Source organism: Rosa rugosa, chromosome 6 (genome assembly GCF_958449725.1).
Source record: "Rosa rugosa chromosome 6, drRosRugo1.1, whole genome shotgun sequence".
NCBI classification, from domain to species: Eukaryota; Viridiplantae; Streptophyta; class Magnoliopsida; order Rosales; family Rosaceae; genus Rosa; species Rosa rugosa.
This window is the reverse complement of record NC_084825.1, coordinates 48,457,405-48,476,938: the sequence shown is the minus strand read 5'-3', so window position 1 is coordinate 48,476,938 and position 19,534 is coordinate 48,457,405. Positions and strand designations below refer to the sequence as shown.

Genomic DNA, 19,534 nt, shown 5'->3' with positions numbered 1-19,534 from the left:
CAGCTCTCTTATTCTTGCACAAGCAAAACTATTCTTCGTACAATTTCTTCCTCTATTTTTTTTTTCTTCTGATCAAGGTAGAGAAAACATGTCATAGCATATTCGGAAACATAGTAAAATTCCGCAATTTTTTCCGGAAACCATGAACGTTAAAAAACGATGGGATTGTGTAAGGGTAACAGTAAACGTGATATGATAGCACATAGAACAACAGAGGATCACGAGTTTCATACTTCCATGACATGACAAGCAGCAAAGCCAGGCTAGTAGCCAATTAGTGCCAAACATTTATGCTAATTAGGGAAACCAATCCATAATTAATTAGAGATAATTATGGAGGGAAATGCTGACGTGTCATATGCAAAAATATGCGGATAATTGGGAATTGATTTTTATATTCTAAACTGCCGTCTAATCTTGTCTTTATAGACAAATCTGCTTTCTTGTCAAAACTTCTCAACACCTTCTTCTCTACTTCATGTCTTCATAAGACTTTAAAGAACAGAGGAAAACAAAAGCATTGAGTCATGGCGAAGAGCAAGATCATCACTTTCTCTGTGTTCACTCTGATTCTCTATCTGTCAGCTCTGGCTATTGCAATTGCAGGCAGAGTAGCTGTGCCTCTGTTGCAATTCCAGGACGAACCCAGTTTCCTGACACCAACTTTTAGTCGCATTTACGATACTTCAATGTATGGTGCTCTGCAACTCAATAATGGATTGGCTCAAACGCCTCAAATGGGGTGAGTCCCGATTTGTGGATTGTTTTGTTTTGTGTTGTGGTTCATAAAGTTTTGTTCTTTATTGGTTTTTACAACTACCCATGTTTTGGGATTTGCTTAGTTCATGGTAAAGTGCAATCTTTTGGGGAGTTTTGGACTTTTAGGGAGGGAGTTTGGTTTGGAATTGCAGTTATGTTAATAACCCATGTGGTGGTTTTGCATATATGAATGGGAATTGTAGTTGATTGTGTGAAGCTGTTGTTGCATGATTGCTATATTAGGTTGGTTTAGTTCTTGAGGATATTTCGTATTGATTTTGTGTTTTCACCTATATGTGGGCAGGTGGAATAGCTGGAATTTCTTTGCTTGTGATATTAATGAAACCGTGATCAAGGAAACAGGTATTGAGTTTTCCCCTTACCATTTAGTCATTTACATGAAGTGTTAGCAATTCGTTATTGATCAACGGTTTTGTGATGATGAGTATCTGACACATGAAAGTCTTATTATGTTTGGTGAATATATGTTTCTATAACTGAAAAAGTTACTAGCATTGTTCTATCGGTTCAAAGAAGGAAAACCTTTCTTCACCTCCACTCAAAATATCCGAAAGCACTGACTTTTATTTGATGTATGACAGCTGATGCGCTCATCTCAACCGGATTAGCTGATTTAGGTTATGTGTATGTCAATATAGGTATTATTCTGCCTTACCTACTAGTATTCGGTTGATTCAAGAATTTGTATATTTATGACGTAATTCACCGTCATTTACTGCAGATGATTGCTGGTCTTTACCAACACGAAATTCTGAGGTCGGTTTGAATTCTATTTCTTTGATCAAAATATAGTTCTCACCTTATTTGTAATTTCTATCTGCATTTGTTGATTTTGTGGCCTTGGGGAACACCATCTTTATTTATTTTGAAGTAGCTGCTTCAAATGTGACTGCTATATCTGATTTCAATACCTCTAAATTCATAAGAGAGAAATATTTGCAAACTTTTCTTTTATAGAAAAGTTTATTTTCATTGGAAAGCACTTGTGACTTGTGAGTGCATATATAAGTAAAATTTGGAATTCCTCATAGTTCTTATTTGATTGACCAGGGTCAACTGGTCTTTGATCCTAAAACATTTCCATCGGGAATTAAAGCTCTTGCCGATTATATACATGGGAAGGGCCTTAAGCTTGGAATATATTCTGATGCCGGGTAGGATGAAACTTTTACTTGTTTCTACTTTTTAGTTGAATATTTGTTCGTTATGCAGACTAGAATTTCCTGGCCACTCATCTCAAGTAACCAATTGCATTTTGTAGGGTTTTTACATGTCAAGTTCGACCAGGTTCAATTTATCATGAAAGTGATGATGCCAAGCTGTTTGCTTCTTGGGTTAGTTTCTGATGGATTGAATTTTGATCCAAAGAGTATCTTTGACTTGATTTGGCATCATTATATACTGTTTTCTGCATTTTAAGTTGTGACCTTGTGGTGGACTCATGCCATATTGAACAGATTGACCTCGATGTGAGATGTGCTCATTTCTACTGAAAATTAGAGCCTTCTTCTAACTTGATTACCCACAATGTCATTAGACTTCTTCTGTGTTTTGATGTTTGCAAACAAAAAGTTGTTTGAAGTGTTATTTGGAGTTACTTTGTTATTTTACTCCTTGTCTTGGATATTACTAATAATCAATGCATAATGTTAACATTTTAGGACATAGATTATTTGAAGTATGACAACTGTTACAATCTGGGCATCCCACCAAAAGAACGGTATCACCTCCTCTTAGTCTCACTTTAGTTGCTAAGGAATCACAGAGTGGCTTTATATTGATTTGATATGGTTTCATAATTTCCAGGTACCCACCCATGCGTGAGGCCCTAAATGCATCTGGACGCACAATTTTCTATTCAATTTGTGAATGGTAATGCAGTTTATCGATCATGCTTATGATGTCTGGCTTAATTCTCTGTTAACCTGACAGAAACATTAATCCATAAACTATGACAGGGGTGTTGATGATCCTGCTTTATGGGCCGGGAGACTTGGGAATAGTTGGCGTACAACAGATGATATCAATGATACATGGGCAAGGTTACAACTCTTTATAACTCCAGTGTTTTGTCACTGTTCTACATGCACTCACATTGAAACAAATAGTTTCATGAAAACCCTCACTATAGTCTGAGGTAAATGCTTTCACCTCAGATGAAATCTTTAGGTTTACAAATGCCTAATTAGTTCCAAGTTGATGGGGCTTGCATGTGTGCTTAATTCAGCAATGGGATAGAATGTTTCACACTTGTTTTGTGTTGCTTCTTTCTGTTCTCTTTTGGTTCCGAGATCTTATATACGTGATCTTTAGTTCTACTCGCAAGAAGAATGTGTTAGTTTTATTTGAATTTAATTTTATACCTAGTAAGTTTGTTTTTCCTCTGTTATTCAGCATGACTACAATTGCTGATTTGAATGACAAGTGGGCGTCGTATGCAGGACCTGGTGGATGGAATGGTATAGACTTGACCTTTTTGAATCAGATTTTGTGAAGGCAAGGGCATTAGTACCAACTATGATTTGATTTTTCTCACCTCTCCATCTTATTTTATTGAACAGATCCAGATATGTTGGAAGTTGGCAATGGAGGCATGAGTTACCAGGAATACCGTGCTCATTTTAGCATCTGGGCTTTGATGAAGGTTCGTGAAGTTCTTTTCTCTTTTCCTGGTCTGATATTTGGATATACATAAGTTTGTTAAATATCCTATCCCAGTAATTCAGATTGAACCTTCCTTCCAGTTTTCTAGTTGTTTGAGAAAGAATCTTATAAGATAGTTCATTAAGGTTTATTAATCTTCAATATTAGTTTCCCACCATGCTGTTCAGTCTGGTTGTTTGCCCGTGGGTATAAATGAACCTAATTCAATTCCAGTCAGCACATGAGACATTTACATATATACGTTTGTGTCATTCACCCATATTAGCTTTACTATCTTTAATTCACATACTGAAAATTGGGATTTGGATTTTCCAGGCCCCTCTTTTGATTGGTTGTGATGTTAGAAACATGACTGCAGAAACATACGAAATTCTGAGCAATGAGGAGGTTATTGCTATAAACCAAGGTAATATCTAATGTTGCCATGTTGGTGGCCTGTGTCTGTGTGTCTAATGTCTCTGAAGTAAGATTTTGCCGTATCTTGCAATTTTTGCTTGCATATACAATCGCATGTCACATCTATTCAAACTTGTGAAAACTAAATGAGTGATGACTTTTTTTTTTCGCAGATTCTCTTGGGGTTCAGGGAAGGAAAGTGAATGTTTCAGGAACAGATGGGGTCTATCAGGTCCGTCCTCCTCAATAGATAAAAAACTAAAAAAGTGATGCTACAACCATTAAAATGCCCACTCAACTTTCCTAGGTCATATACTCATATGTGACTATTACAAGCTCCCTACCAATGTGGCCATGTGGGGCTTTGTTGGGAAGTGTCTTTCTTTCCTCTGCCTGCCCTCTTCCCCCAATAATGATACAACTTTTTCTGAAAATATGATCCAGAATATATGCAGTTGCACATGCTCCTGCCTGTGCTGTCTAAATGGTTAACAGTTTCTGTGTTACAGCAAAATTAGCAAAGAAAATCTGGTAGTTATGCAGTGAGTCAGTGACATGACTGACATCTATTATTTGGGCAGAAAATAACTCCTTGCTGGCTTGCTGCATGTAGCTTGACTGGCAAAATTGTTGATTAATATGATTCGTTCTTCCAGGTTTGGGCGGGTCCTCTATCTGGACATCGTTTGGCTGTTGCTCTTTGGAATCGGGGTTCAACAGCAAAGACTATAACAGCTAAATGGGAAGCACTTGGACTGCAATCCAGCATTAGTGTCTCAGTGAGAGATTTGTGGCAGGTGAGGAAGCTGACCTCTATGTAAATCTAACTAGTCACAGCTTTGGTTAGCTTCAATTTTTACTGTCTAACTAAGTTTATCTATTTTATACTTATTTCATATCCCAACTGCTTGCAGCACAAACTAGTTAAGGAGGATGCCGTATCATCATTTGGTGCTCTGGTTGAAGCTCATGACTGTCACCTGTACCTCTTCACCCCCAAGACTGAGTCACTAAGTACTTTAGCCTTTGCTTAAAGCACCCGTCTAGGATGCCCATTTCGTAGTGCATCGGAACCATCTTCTGGAAGAGTTTGTGGCTGTAATCAGTGCTTTTACCCGAACTTGAAAGCTCTGTCATCTATTTTGAATCTTTGTCAGGTCTGACTGTTGTGTTCCAGCTAGTGTGTATATTCTGTGTACTTGTATAGAACAATGATCCACTGTTTAAATAATAAAATGGATCACGAACAGCACATTTGCGGCTTTGCGCTGCATTATCTGGACTGTTGGAATCAATAATCATTATGATAATTTTTAAGGGTAGGAGCATATTCTTAATTTCTTCTCCTAAATGACTAGGATTTATTTATTTATTTTTTTTTCGAGGGAACCTTAGGATTCTTATTGTGGGGCAAAAATTGAATCAAGTTGATATTGAGTGTTGACACGGTATTTGGACCTTGCATTGCATCTTCTAGTTCTTTGTGTCATATGTAGATACTATAAATCTCTGTCATATATAGTTACTACAGTTGTTTTGAGTAGTGACAGTACTGTGCTTGGGAAGTGTCGGTTTCACTTTTGCTCATCATCCGAGTCCTATCCTCATATAGTCATACTGCAGGGTACATATATATAATATTGTTTCCGTCACTCATTTGGGTTCAGTTATAGCAATAGCACATTGGCCTTGCAATTTCTTCACCTGTTGCATTTGATAATAAGTATGATCAATGGAAGCTATAGGTTCTTCTCTCATAAACATAGATTTTCTTTAAACTGAAAATATACCAAAATGAAAAAGATCTGTAAGCACATGAAACAAATTTTGCATAATCATCCAGAAAAGGTAGGAGACACAAAACTTCACTGTCGCAATCAGAGACAGAGGTCTTTTCTTTTGTAATATTGCCTTCTTTAGTCGAGAATAGGTAATAATCCTGAATGCCCCTCCCTCCATGCATGCACAAGTCTCTGCACGGTCCAAAGGGTGCCAATGAAAACTCAACTTGGAACTTCCAGAACGTAAGTGAAGTCTCAGAGATTTGTTTTGCTACCCAAAGGCGGAAAATCTTTATTTTCATTTTCCAACTGGAACGGCTCTTTATTGATCTCATCAATGCTTGAACGTACTTGTTGACTTGGCATTCCCATTACAGGGACCTTCGGTGCTAGCATATGAACTACAAGAATCTGCCTTTGCTTCAAGTGAATGCATTCCCAAAGGCAATGATCCAGGCCCCAAAACCCCAAGCTTATGATCCTCATTGGTCTGAGGGGGCACCTGGGATTGAAGAGATGGCCAGGGCTTACCAGATTGAGAGACTTGTGGAGGTGGGGGCGGTTGAATGCCTGGAAGATGTGGAACTTCCTCAAGTGAAAGATCAATGCTGCTTACATGTACACCAGAACTTGTTTCTGACTGGTTAACCTTTTGGGGTGGTTTCATCATCACCCGAAAATTTTTAGACTCGTTCCTTCCCCTCACCCTTGAATACATCTGTCTGTAATGAGGACTCTGCAATTACATGAGCATTTTAGTTTTAGAATGAAAAACCAGCTAGTCTCTCAGTTACCAAGCATATGACAAAAATCTGTCAATTTTGACAGTCCATACACCAAAAATAGAAAAGAAAAGGGTGAATTTGATATACCGGATCAGGTATGTGTAAGATCAAATATGGACATAACACATATCATCATAAAGTAATTGATGATTAGCTTAATATCAATCCTAGTTTAACATGGATACAAACAGTAAATCAATACTAGTGACTTAATGAAGTAGTGTATCAATTCATTAAGGATAGTAATCCATTGCTTAGTCGACAAGAAAGGCTACAAGTTGTGATACATTAGGAATCTAATAGTGAAACCTAAACCGACAAGGAATGCTTTAATGGGAAGCTTCTTGAGGTTTAAGTCTCATATATATACAGATGAACTGGTCCCTGATTACTACCACGACTATTGCATATTGTTCTGTCCATTGAGAAGCAAGTTGGTAAGTAACAGAAGACCACATTCAGTGATCGAGTTAAGCAGTTGCATAAGATGGAATCCATGCCTGTTATTGCTGAAGGTAAGCCTTAATCCTTTTATGATTGTTGTGCATATGTTGTGAGCATGTAACTATGGTTTTACAATTGGTATCAGAGCCAGGTTCACAAATATGAAAAATCGTTTTAGGGTTTTGCAAAACAAACATAAAATTTTTTAAGAGTTTTTTGCTTTACGGGTCAAGTAATTGATCAGGTTACTGACCAAGTCACTGGTCATGTAACTGGTCAGGTATCTGACCAAGTAAGTAACTGACCAGGTAACTGACCAAGTAACTGGTCAGGTACCTGATCAAGGTAAGTTACTTAAGTCGACTGCTGCATCTGGTTAATTATAAAATTCACGCTTCCGCTATGATTTCTTAAGCAGCAAATTGGGGAAAAAGCAAAAACAGGTTTTTCTGTGAAAATTGTTTTCGGTTCAAAGCATGATAATTGAATTTTTGATTGTGCTCAAGAACCCTAGTTGCATTCCCGACGTGCGTTAGGCTAGAGTAGATGGTGACCGGATGAAATTTACAATTTCTTGATTGTTCTGTGGTTTCTTGGAATCGAATCAATTTTGGTTATGCTTGAATATGCATGTTGAATTGATTGATGATATGGTATTGTATCTGTGATTGTGTAAAATTGTATGAAGAACAGAAATCTCCCAGATTTTGTTTACACGTTAAAGTTGACAGATACAAGAGCTTAATTTTCTTACAAGGATGAATCTGGATAGAATGTAAAGTAAAAGAGCTCATATGTTTTGTGGTTTTCTGTTGGCATAAGTGATTATGATGCACAAAGCATCCTTCATTGATGTTGGCAGAAAACATTGATCAGGTACGTGTAACTGGTCAAGTAACTGACCAAGCAACTGACCAAGTAACTGTACCTGATCGAGTAACAAAACTGAAATTGTGTTTTGTGTTTTAAAACTATGCTTCAGTTTTATCTTCCAAAGAAGTGGTAAAGTATGGTTTTAGAATACAAAACAGCAGTATGCATGCTAGATGAAAATAAATACGGATACTTAGAAATTTTTCTTCTGTCTAAAGATGTGGATAAATTTCTTTGGATAACTTGTTTTCATTGAACATGGCATATTGATAAAGAACTCCAGGATATTAAGTTTCTGCTCAAAAGTGATGCTTAATATTGTTTTTGTTATGGATTGACATGAATGCAAGTATGGTTGTTTAGGTTTTCTGTATGTTCTTGTTTTGGTTACTTAAAGCTAAATAAAACACAGAAAACTTAAACATATTTTCTTTACAAACTGAGAACTCACTCGAATTTTTGTTTTGCTCCTGAAGGTAACTCTTACATGAACTTGAACAGTGTCTTGATGTTAACTGGAACCAACTATAGAGCTTGGCTAGACTCTGTGGAAAATTATATGGGAATGCATGAGAACATAGACTACTGCTTTACTGAGAATAAGCCTGAAGAGTTAAATGAAGAGAGCACCAAGAAAGATACTGACCTTTACAAGAAGTGGCATAGATCCAATAGAATGGCTAAGAACCTCATCAGAACATCTATGTCTAAGACTGTCAGGGGAAGTATAGAAGAGCCTGAGCTAGCATCAGATTTTCTGGAACTCATAGGTGCTACGTTTAAAGAAAGTGAAAAAGCAGAAGCAGCTAGGCTGACTAAGGAGTTTCATGATTTGAAGTACATGGGTTCAGGGGGAGTTAGAGAGCATATTATGAAGATGATCAATATAAATGACAGACTCAGGGAACTCTTAATGGGGGTTAGGGATGAGCAAGTAGTGCATTATGCACTACATTCCTTGCCTAACAGTTTTAGTCATCTTAGGACCAGTTACAACTCTCAAAAGGGAAACTGGACTCTAGATGAACTTATATCCATCTGTGTGGATGAGGAATCTAGGATCAAGGAAGAAAAGGAACCTGCTACAACCATTAACCTCATTGAGAAGCCTAAAAGGAAAAAGCCCCAGAACAAGCTCAAGCCTACCAAAGCCATAACTAAGAGTTCAACAGCTGCAGTGGCTAAGGAAAACAGGCCATTCAGGTTCAAGTGCTACTTTTGCAAAAGAGTAGGACACATGAAAAAGGACTGCACTGGCTATAAGAATTGGTTAGCCAAAAAGGGTAAGATTTTTTCTAATACAGTTTTTTCCTTAGAAATTAATCTTATAAATGTTGAACCACAGTCTTGGTGGATAGATTCAGGCTCACCTATTCATATTACTAATTCTTTGCAGGGATTCATAAGGAGGAGAATCCCAAAAAGTGATGAAGTGAACCTGTGTGTAGGCAACGGCATGAGAGTGGCAGTCAAGGCTATTGGAACCTTAAAGCTCGATTTAGGATTAGGAAAATTATTAGTTCTGGACAATGTTTTTTATGTACCTTCCATGAGAAGGAATTTGGTTTCAGTTTCTCTTTTAGTAAAATCTGGTTGTAGACTTGTTATGGATAGTAATGGAATTCTTATTTCTAAAAATTCTGTTCAAATTGGTTCTGGTGTTATTATGAATGATTATTTACAGTTAAATTGTTCAATGGCTCAACAAGAAATTTTACTTGTTGAAAATAACACCAACAGTACTAGCACTTTAACAGGTGTTAAAAGAACCAAACTAAATGAAAAGTCTGCATTTTTATGGCATAGAAGACTCGGCCATGTTTCAAAAGAGAGACTGAAAATTTTGGTGAAAAACAACATCCTAAATGAACTTGATTTTTCTGATCTAACAGATTGTGTTGAATGCTTTAAGGGAAAAAAATAACTAATACTAGAAAGAAGACTGCATATAGAAGCCAAAATTTATTAGAACTCATACACACTGATATATGTGGACCATTTAGGCATCAAACTATCTGTGGGAATGTGTATTTTATCACATTCATTGATAATTTTTCTAGATACAGTTATGTTTATCTACTTTCAGAAAAGGCACAAGCATTGAAAGCTTTTCAAATCTTTAAGTCTGAGGTAGAAAATCAACTAGAAAAGAAAATCAAAACAGTAAGATCAGATAGAGGGGGTGAGTTCTATGGCAAGTACACTGAATCCGGCCAACAAAAGGGTCCATTTGCCTTGTTTTTGCAAGACAATGGAATTAAAGCTCAATATACAACACCCTATAACCCACAACAGAATGGTGTTGCAGAGAGAAAGAATAGGACTCTTTTGAACATGGTTAGATGTATGATGTGTACAACAGGTTTGCCTAAATTTCTGTGGGGTGAGGCTTTAAAAACTGCAAATTATATTTGCAACAGAACACCTAGCAAAGCCATAGAAAATACTGCTTTTGAGCTTTGGTGTGGCAGAAAACCTAGTCTTCATCACTGCCATGTTTGGGGATGTCATGCAGAAGCTAGGATTTATAATCCAAGCTTGAATAAACTTGATCCTAAGACAGTTAGTTGCTATTTTATAGGTTATCCAGATAAATCTAAAGGCTATAAATTATATTCTGCTCATCATTCACCTAGAATTTTTGAAACACATCAAGTAAAGTTTCTAAGTGAAAAAGTTCACAATACAAACCTTGAGGATTTAACCTCAGATTTTGAGGAAATTGTGTCGGATGAGAATATAAGTGTTGTATTGCCTTTAGAACAAGATGTAACTGATCGAGTCACTGGTCGAGTAACTGACCACGTAACTGTCCCTGATCAAGTAACCGGTCATGTAACTGGTCATGTCACTGATCATGTAACTGACCAAGTAACTGTACCTGGTCATGTAACTGACCATGTAACTGGTCAAGTACTTGTCACTGGTCAAGTCACTGACCAAGTAACTGTCGCTGGACAAGTAACTGACCATGTCACTGGTCAAGTAACTAACCAAGTAACTGTCACTGGTCAAGTAACTGACCATGTAACTGATCAAGTCCCTGTCAACCCTCAGCCTAGAAGATCACAGAGAGCAAGAAAACCAACTTATGGGGGGGAAGATAGTGACTACATTGTTTATCTGCAAGAAGCAGAAATTGAAATGGACTGTGCAGAGGACAATGATCCGACTACTTTTAACCAGGCTATTGAAAGTAATGAATCTCACCAATGGCAGCTAGCAATGGAAGCAGAAATTGATTCCATGAGCCAAAATGCAGTTTGGGAATTAGTTGAACCTGACCCTAATCAGAAACCTATAGGTTGTAAATGGGTTTTCAAAACCAAAAGAGATGCAAATGGCAATTTAGAGAGACATAAAGCAAGATTAGTTGCCAAGGGTTTTACACAGAAGGAGGGCATTGATTTTACTGAGACTTTTTCTCCAGTTTCTACAAAAGACTCGTTTAGGATAATCATGGCTTTAGTGGCTCATTTTGATATGGAGCTGCACCAAATGGATGTTAAAACAGCCTTCTTGAATGGTGAACTAGATGAAGTGATTTATATGAGGCAGCCAGAAGGTTTTGTGCAAGCTGGAAGTGAAAACTTAGTATGCAGATTAAGAAAATCAATTTATGACCTTAAACAAGCTTCTAGACAGTGGTACAAGAAATTTGATTCTGTGATTTCTATTTTTGGATTTACAGAGAATCTTGTTGATGAGTGTGTTTACTTGAAGACAGTTGGGAACAATTTTATTTTCCTAGTTCTCTATGTGGATGATATACTTTTGGCTAGCAGTAACATTAAACTGCTTAAAGACACCAAGAGCTTTCTGTCAAAGAATTTTGACATGAAAGACTTAGGAGAAGCATCCTATGTACTAGGCATTGAGATTAAAAGAGATAGAGCACAGAGACTACTTGGTTTGTCTCAACAGAATTATATTACCAAAGTTTTGAAGAGATTTGGTATGGAGAAGTGTGCAGCTGGAGAAGTCCCCATGTCCAAAGGAGATAAACTAACCAAGAAGCAAAGTTCCAAAAGTGATGTTGAGGAAGAAGATATGGAGTCAAAGCCTTATGCTAGACTTGTAGGAAGTCTCATGTATGCACAAGTCTGCACTAGGCCAGACTTGTCTTTTGCAGTAGGGATTTTATCGAGATTCCAATCTAATCCAGGCCATGAACATTGGGTAGCTGGGAAGAAAGTGTTGAGGTACCTGCAGAAAACAAAGAATCACATGCTAGTTTATAGGCAAGTGGAGGATCTGAAACTCGTTGGATTTTCAGATTCTGATTTCGCAGGGAACTATCCAGACTCCAAGAAGTCAACTTGTGGATATGTGTACATGCTAGCAGGAGGTGCAGTTGCTTGGAAAACCATGAAGCAAACACTAGTTTCAACCTCCACCATGCAAGCTGAATTTATTGCAGTATATGAAACTGTGTGTGAAGGACTTTGGATCAGGAATTTCTTGATGCAGACCAAAGTGTTAAGTCACATTGTGGCAGGCACACTTGTGATTTATTGTGATAATGAAGCAGCAGTTTTCTTTAGCAAGAACAGTAAAAGGTCAAATAATTCTAAACACATTGATTTAAAGTATTACAGTGTTAGAGAAAGGGTTAAGCATGGTGAGATAGCTGTTTTGAGCATTGACACGAATTCACAGCTAGCAGACCCCTTCACCAAGGCATTGTCAGTAGCAGCATTCCAGAAGCATACAGCCAACATTGGAGTTTTAGCTAATCTAGATGCTTAGGTTCAGTAGAGAGTTAATCTAGTTGGAGCAATTTAAATTTCTAAGGTTTTTGAGTTCTTGTTTTTTTTTAGTTGTGATCTTTTGACTTTATTTATCACAACTTATTTGTAATGACAGATTTTATTATTAATAAATTTTGAGGTGTTTTCAGATTTTGGTTATTGCTGCAGCTTTTATTAAATGTTCTGAAAATTATCGATTTTGTGTTTAAAGTTATACTTGCTATCAGATGGCTTAAATCATGTGAAGCATGATGATAAGGTTCAAGCAATCTTTTTAAGCCATCAGTGTTCAGTGAATTTGCTTGAGTTTCTGGTTTTAGAAACATAAAGTAGGACCTAATATATGTTTACTTGTTGATACACATTAACATATATTGTATCACTTCTGGTTGAACATATGTGGATTGCAGAAGCTTGTGTTAGTGGTTTTGAAACTCTGCATTTTTGTTAAAATGTATACTGTTTCTTGCTCTGCATAAGTAACTGTGATCTGACCATGTTGGAATGGATTTTCGATTTGAGTTTGTTATCTGGCGCGCACTTCAGTAAGTTATGTAGGTTTTGATGTTTTCTGGTGCAAATCATCGAGCATGATATGTGTGAGTCCAAGGGGGAGATTGTAAGATCAAATATGGACATAACACATATCATCATAAAGTAATTGATGATTAGCTTAATATCAATCCTAGTTTAACATGGATACAAACAGTAAATCAATACTAGTGACTTAATGAAGTAGTGTATCAATTCATTAAGGATAGTAATCCATTGCTTAGTCGACAAGAAAGGCTACAAGTTGTGATACATTAGGAATCTAATAGTGAAACCTAAACCGACAAGGAATGCTTTAATGGGAAGCTTCTTGAGGTTTAAGTCTCATATATATACAGATGAACTGGTCCCTGATTACTACCACGACTATTGCATATTGTTCTGTCCATTGAGAAGCAAGTTGGTAAGTAACAGAAGACCACATTCAGTGATCGAGTTAAGCAGTTGCATAAGATGGAATCCATGCATGTTATTGCTGAATGTAAGCCTTAATCCTTTTATGATTGTTGTGCATATGTTGTGAGCATGTAACTATGGTTTTACAGTATGTACATGCCAGTTCCTGGCAATGTCCTTATATGAGCAGTCTGTTGGGAAGCACAGTGATGATAGAAAGGTAATGCACGTGCATTCATTGACATTTGATCAAAGACATTCACTGACCAAGTCCTGGCATTCCATGTGGTGTTATTCTGGACTTGAGAAGGTGGCGGACTTGGGTGTGAAGAAAGATGTAAGCTTTCATCATGAAGCCACTGCGCATACAATATTCCCCCATAATAATAATCAAAGTCCCCAGTGAGGTTAGATTGTACATATCTTCCACTACCAAATGCTGGTACAGGAGCTTGCAAATCTGGTCTTTGTCCCCTCCCATTCCTATTTAAAGTGACGCGAAAAAAATCTTTTTGAAGTTCTTGGCCAATGCTTTCACCCGGTAGCGCTAGAATTCTCCTGAGCTCATTTTCTCCAAATGCAAAAGCAGATTTAATGCGAGTGAAGTTTCCTGGAGAGAATTAGTTGGTGCACCATCATTAGCCAATTAACATACAAAACTAGTAAGAAAATGATTTAAATACATGAGTGGAATGTATGCAATTTGAATTAGAGACTTTTAATAAACTGTAATCCAAAATGGATTAAAGATTGTTTGAAAGATACCATAATCTTCCTAATCAACTCTCCATATAAGAATCCTCCAAGAGTGAGTTATTATTATTAAAGACAATAAATCTAAACTGTCGGTCACTACAATTTATGGAGAAGTCTGGAATGAACCAAAAGATTTGTAGACCAGCAGATGCCGTCTGTTTTTCTGTTAGACTGACCAGGTCAACTCACATAGGACAAGTTAGATGAAACTGTAAAGTATGAAGTTACACAGGGGCTTTTAGGGGAGAAGGACATAGGCGGCTGCGTCGAGGAGGAGAGAAGTTTGCAAAGACTAAAAATAGTTTGATCGATTTTGGGTCCTTGATCTTACTGTGAAGTAGAAGAAGAATCACCCAGACACTGAGAAAGTTTTGAGGTTATTCACAGTCCAAGTTTGCTTTGCTGCCATTTGTGGATGCATGTCAATGTCATCTTCTTCGAAACCAAGCATCAATTCTATCTGAATTGGATTCTTCTGCTGTAAATTTAGGATCTTTAAATACTGTTTCGGATCTGGAAAGTGCTTATCTGTGTATTGTTCATTGGATTTTATTTTTATTTTTATTTTTCAGGCCCTTCCTTTATACCTTGATGAAATCTTTGACCATGTTGTTGCCGTTTCGCTGTCTGTAACATTTGTTCTAATTTTCAGAGAGGTATTTTTGCTTACTTGATTTATCATAAGCTCATTGAGATGCAATGGGATATTGGGATTGCGATTGACTTGTGACTTGCCATTCTGGGTTAGATTATTCCACAAACTATATGCTCAAGATATGGGCTTTCTGTTGCTTCGAATTTTGTTTGGCTTGTTGGCATTCTGATGATCATCTGCTATCCAATCGCCTACCCAATTAGAAAAGTAATGCGCCTTCATTGACTTACTAACACAGGTGGAAATCCATATATCTTATCTTCTCCAACCAAAATCAAACTGAATAACAATATTTAAAATCCATCTGCATAACAACAATGACAGAGCCAGAGTCGCCGGTATTTAGGCTGATTGATCCCGGGATTGGTTTGCTCTCTCTCTGCTTTTAAAGGGGAACAGATATCGCGGAAGGCAGATGTTTGTGAGGCAGCTTCTATAGGAAGCTGGGTTAGGAGATAAATACCAGAAACCCCTCCTCATTTTACATCACGGCACAGAAATTACACTTCACGTCTCAGTAAGGGTCAACAAAAAGTATCCAAATTATGAGGCTATGAACTGGCCACGTCAGTGGGGCCCCTTTGGTCTACAAAACTTTTGGTTCATTCCAGCCTACTCCATAATTTATTGTGCAAGTGACAATCAGATTCCTATGTATGGTCCCAAGACCAATTTGTGCAAGTGACAATCAGATTCCTTTCTTCAAGATTCTGCCTTTTGTGAAATCAACCATCAATAAACCAGTTTGTGCTTCAACATCAGAAGCTAAAGTCATCAACTTTATAGTTAAACATACAAATTAGAAGGCAAAACAAACAAAAAATTAGTACCTCAACTTGTGCCAGAAAATGGGGTGATTTGGTGCTGATTTGAGTGTTCATGAAAAAAGCTTATATGACAGTGAGAGTGAATCGCGGGGGATTTGGTTATACATATGAAGATAAAATGAACGCACCAGACTACCAGAGTCTCTGAAATGTGTGTACCAACCGACCATTGCGAATGTCACCCTATAAAAGCTTCACACTATTCACTATTCTATTGATAAAAGACTAAAACTCTAAAAGAGTGATTTGTATAAAGCATTTTAATACTGGGAGAACGTGGTTAAGTTTAGGATATTGATTCTGTCTAAGAATTACGAGGATTTGTATTGATCTTGAGACATGAGCGGGAATCTGTCACTTTTAAAAAGTATTGATGGATCAGAATGGGAATGTTTGGTGGGTTTGTAGTTATTTTTGTCTACTAATTCAATTTTATAACAATACTTTGTTGTTGTAACGAAGGATTGGATCAAACTCCCGAGTGACATTGCTATCATGGAGCCAAACGCATATGATAAAAAGGAAAAAACAATGGTGTCAAAGCCATCATAGTGGAAAGAGCCCATATAGATCGACCTTAGACTTTAGAGTAGAAAAACATGTCACGTATCTACATGTACGCTAATACGTGTAAAATCGAAAGGATAAGAATAGATAAACCTTGGACTTTAGAGTAGCAAAACATACATATATGTAAGAGTGCAAATAATACGTGTACAATTGAATGATGCGAATATATTATGTGGAAAATATAAGTAAATTTTGAACTAGGTTTGTAGGGTGCGCCAACACCATGCTATAGTGCAATGCATAGCCAACGCTTGAATACCTCAACAATAGCTTGCTGTTGCAGGCCTTAACATTAATTTAATATCATATGGATCAGTGACCCACATATCAGATATTAAACTGATAAGAACAGATACTACACTTGATCTTAGCCGAGAGGCCGAGAAAAGTATGCTTTGAAAGCTCATAGTCCACCTCTTTTATACTAATCCTTCCACTCCTTCTTAACACACTATTTCGATGTGGGATTCCATAATTTGTTGAGGACTTAATTGCTTGAAAAGTGTTGATGAATTAGGGAATTAAATCAAACAGAAAATTGCTGAACTAATGAAGATCAAATTTGAATGGGAAAAGGAGTTCATTAATCGATTGGTTAAGAACAAATATATAGGGTCAGGATTAATGTACATATATTTTGACACATTTTTTACACACCTTTTTAGCATTTAAATTTAACTATAACCGATAGTTCTTATAGCTCCATTAAAATATAAAATAAATTACTTTAGGTAAAAATACAAAACTAAATAATAATAATAAAAAAAAAATATAACGCCACGTCTCTCCGGCGGCACCACCGCCAAGAACGTGTATCTCTCTCTCCCTTCCCTCCTCCTTCTCCCTCCTCCTCCCTGTGAAGTTCTCTTTTTGTTAGTCGATCTCCATCAATGGCTGTCCTGGAGCTCTTTCCAGAACACCAATCATATGCAAGGGGTAATTACAATTGCAATATATCATGTTCAGTTAATAAGTGAAACATGCAAGTTTTTCTTAATATTTACTTAATCGATTGGTACATTTATGGGTGACAAGAAGAAGAAGAAAGACAATATGCTCATCCACTTGTTCTGTTAGAGCAACTCCACCGGTGTGAATTTGACCGGTCACCAGCTAGGAAAAGCTGAGGTGGTGACTATGAAGGGAAAAAACTCTCTTCCAGCGGTGGGCTTCTGACTAGCCAAAAGCCAGCCTTTCTTGACCGAAGCCAAGAATTTAGTCAAGGCCCTGACTAATTCCTTGACCCAGCCAAGGCGTTTGCCAGCTCGGCCCAGCCCGGAACGTGGGTGACATCATCGTCTTGAGTGGAGAAGGAGACGCACTGATCGACGGAAGTGGAGGACAAGCAGCTGACGCGTGGCGCCGCAACTTCCGCATGCGTGCGTGCAATCGCTTGTCGCGTAGCGACATAGAATGGGCCGGCCTGATCCACGTGGAAGAGAGCCGTTGGAGGGCTTTGAAATCTGAAAGTAACGGTCATGAAATCCCAACCCTTGGTTTCAATTAACATGCAGATCTGATGGCAAACAATTAATATGTATATATATATTAAATCAAACGGTAACAAAATGGTAAGAAAAAAAATTCTAAAAATTTCTCTATAAATACCTACCATTTTTTTTACATCTCACACCCAAAAAATTAGATTTCATAGTTACACCTTCCTCCTCTTCATATAGCTCTCATCATCCAAATTTGTTTATATCCAATATGGCCGAACAAAGGGGAAACACACGTCCAGTGGCCGGACAAGAGGGAGATGAAAGTGAAGATGATAATACCGAATCCGGAAGATGATAATGCGTTTGGCTCAAGCCTTCATTAATGAAACTGTCGAATACAAGGGGGGGACAATGAACCAAAACCCCTGATTACAATACGCAACTAGAGAACATCCTGAAATACTATCATGAGTCTCTACTAAACAACTGTATTCAACAAAGCACCAACTAGCAAAGAGCGCTCTACTGGCGTCTCTATTTGCTTTGACATAAGTCACACAGCGGTGACACGACGGAAAGATAACTTGATCTGCAACTCGATTACAGCTTAGCATAATTTCCATACGCACAGCTTTCCCATCATGTTGCCACTGGAAATTAAATCCAGTGGCACTCAGTTTCACCCTGCCACTAGGAGGCAACGACAATTTGACCAAGCAACGAACTCGCCGCCTACCTAGAGCAGATACATTACTGCCACTAGAAGGCTGCGACCATTTGCAAAAGCAAGGAACTCGCCGCCTACCTAGGGCAGACCAGGCACACACAATGTGCAGTCCGGGACCAAGCCCACGTCGCCCTACCACAACTCGGTAAGGACTTATTACCGGCATAAAGCCACAAACTACGAAAAGTAAACAACTCAAACTAACTACAACAAAAACAACTGAACACAAAAGCCCGTCCAAGTAGCAAGGCTCAAACACCAAGGCTCGGCCCAACCTCCTCTTCCCACCAGAAACCAGCGCCGCACTCCACCAAGTTTGCTGCCAGCGCCCTCCCCCAACACAACACCGCCACCATGCACCGCCCGGTCTCCGCCGCGCATCCCTACGCCGTTGCAACGCCGCGCCCTTACGAAGAATGCCCCAAAGCCCTGCCGAAGACCGAGATCGGAGCCCCACGCGAAGCAGAACCTCTCTGGGCTCGTATCCGCCGTGAAAACGTAGATCCATCCACGGCCTAGATCCCGACCGCAGTGGCGACGTCAGAGCCCACCGCCGTCCATCACCCCAGCGCTGCTCCTTGCCTGTTCTCGCCCCCTATACCACAACAGATGTAGATCGATCTGCCCTCTCCGAGCTCGACCACCCTTTCTCGGATCCTGGACCGTATTGCTGCCATTGGGGCAGTCTTCAATTATGATTATCTACACCCTCACTTTTGATTATCTACACCCTCACTTTTCTAATTGTTGCCAATTTACACCCTATCATTATTTTTTAGACTTTCCATCCAATTTTCAGTTAATTTGGTTAGCACGTGAGGGGCTTTTTCGTCTTTTTAACTATCACCCAAAAAAAAAAAATTTAAACAAACCAACACATCGTCAAATAAAAAAAAGATAAAAAAAAAACAAAACTGTCCTTCGTTAAAAAAGAAAAAAGAAAAAAACTTGCCCTTTGTCGCTTATTCCTTGTCCATCTCTTCTTCTTCTTCACTCCCTTTATTTCAAGATTGGTCGTTAGCCTGCAACTGATCGCTTAATTAATATTTGCTAGTCACATCAAATGATTGGATGATCATATCACTGAAGGAGAAACGGTCTTTGATCATTTAGGTTTCTGGTTTTCTTTTTCTTT

At 38.1% G+C, this 19,534-nt stretch overlaps 1 protein-coding gene and 1 non-coding gene across 2 annotated transcripts; one reads left to right on the top strand and one right to left on the bottom strand.

Moving 5' to 3' along the window:
- Positions 1 to 433: 433 nt before the first annotated feature.
- LOC133715549 (alpha-galactosidase 3-like) lies at positions 434 to 5,116 on the top strand. The gene is made up of 15 exons (XM_062142083.1): positions 434 to 742; positions 1,064 to 1,122; positions 1,362 to 1,418; positions 1,502 to 1,536; positions 1,831 to 1,934; positions 2,042 to 2,114; positions 2,442 to 2,500; positions 2,587 to 2,652; positions 2,739 to 2,822; positions 3,175 to 3,239; positions 3,342 to 3,424; positions 3,760 to 3,850; positions 4,014 to 4,072; positions 4,497 to 4,637; positions 4,755 to 5,116. The coding sequence occupies exons 1-15, from the start codon at positions 528 to 530 to the stop codon at positions 4,872 to 4,874; spliced, it is 1,311 nt and encodes a 436-aa protein (XP_061998067.1). The 5' UTR covers positions 434 to 527; the 3' UTR covers positions 4,875 to 5,116.
- An 11,319-nt stretch (positions 5,117 to 16,435) lies between these two features.
- LOC133719069 (U2 spliceosomal RNA) lies at positions 16,436 to 16,622 on the bottom strand. The gene has a single exon (XR_009850801.1). It is a non-coding gene; the product is annotated as a U2 spliceosomal RNA (small nuclear RNA).
- Between the last annotated feature and the right edge of the window lie 2,912 nt (positions 16,623 to 19,534).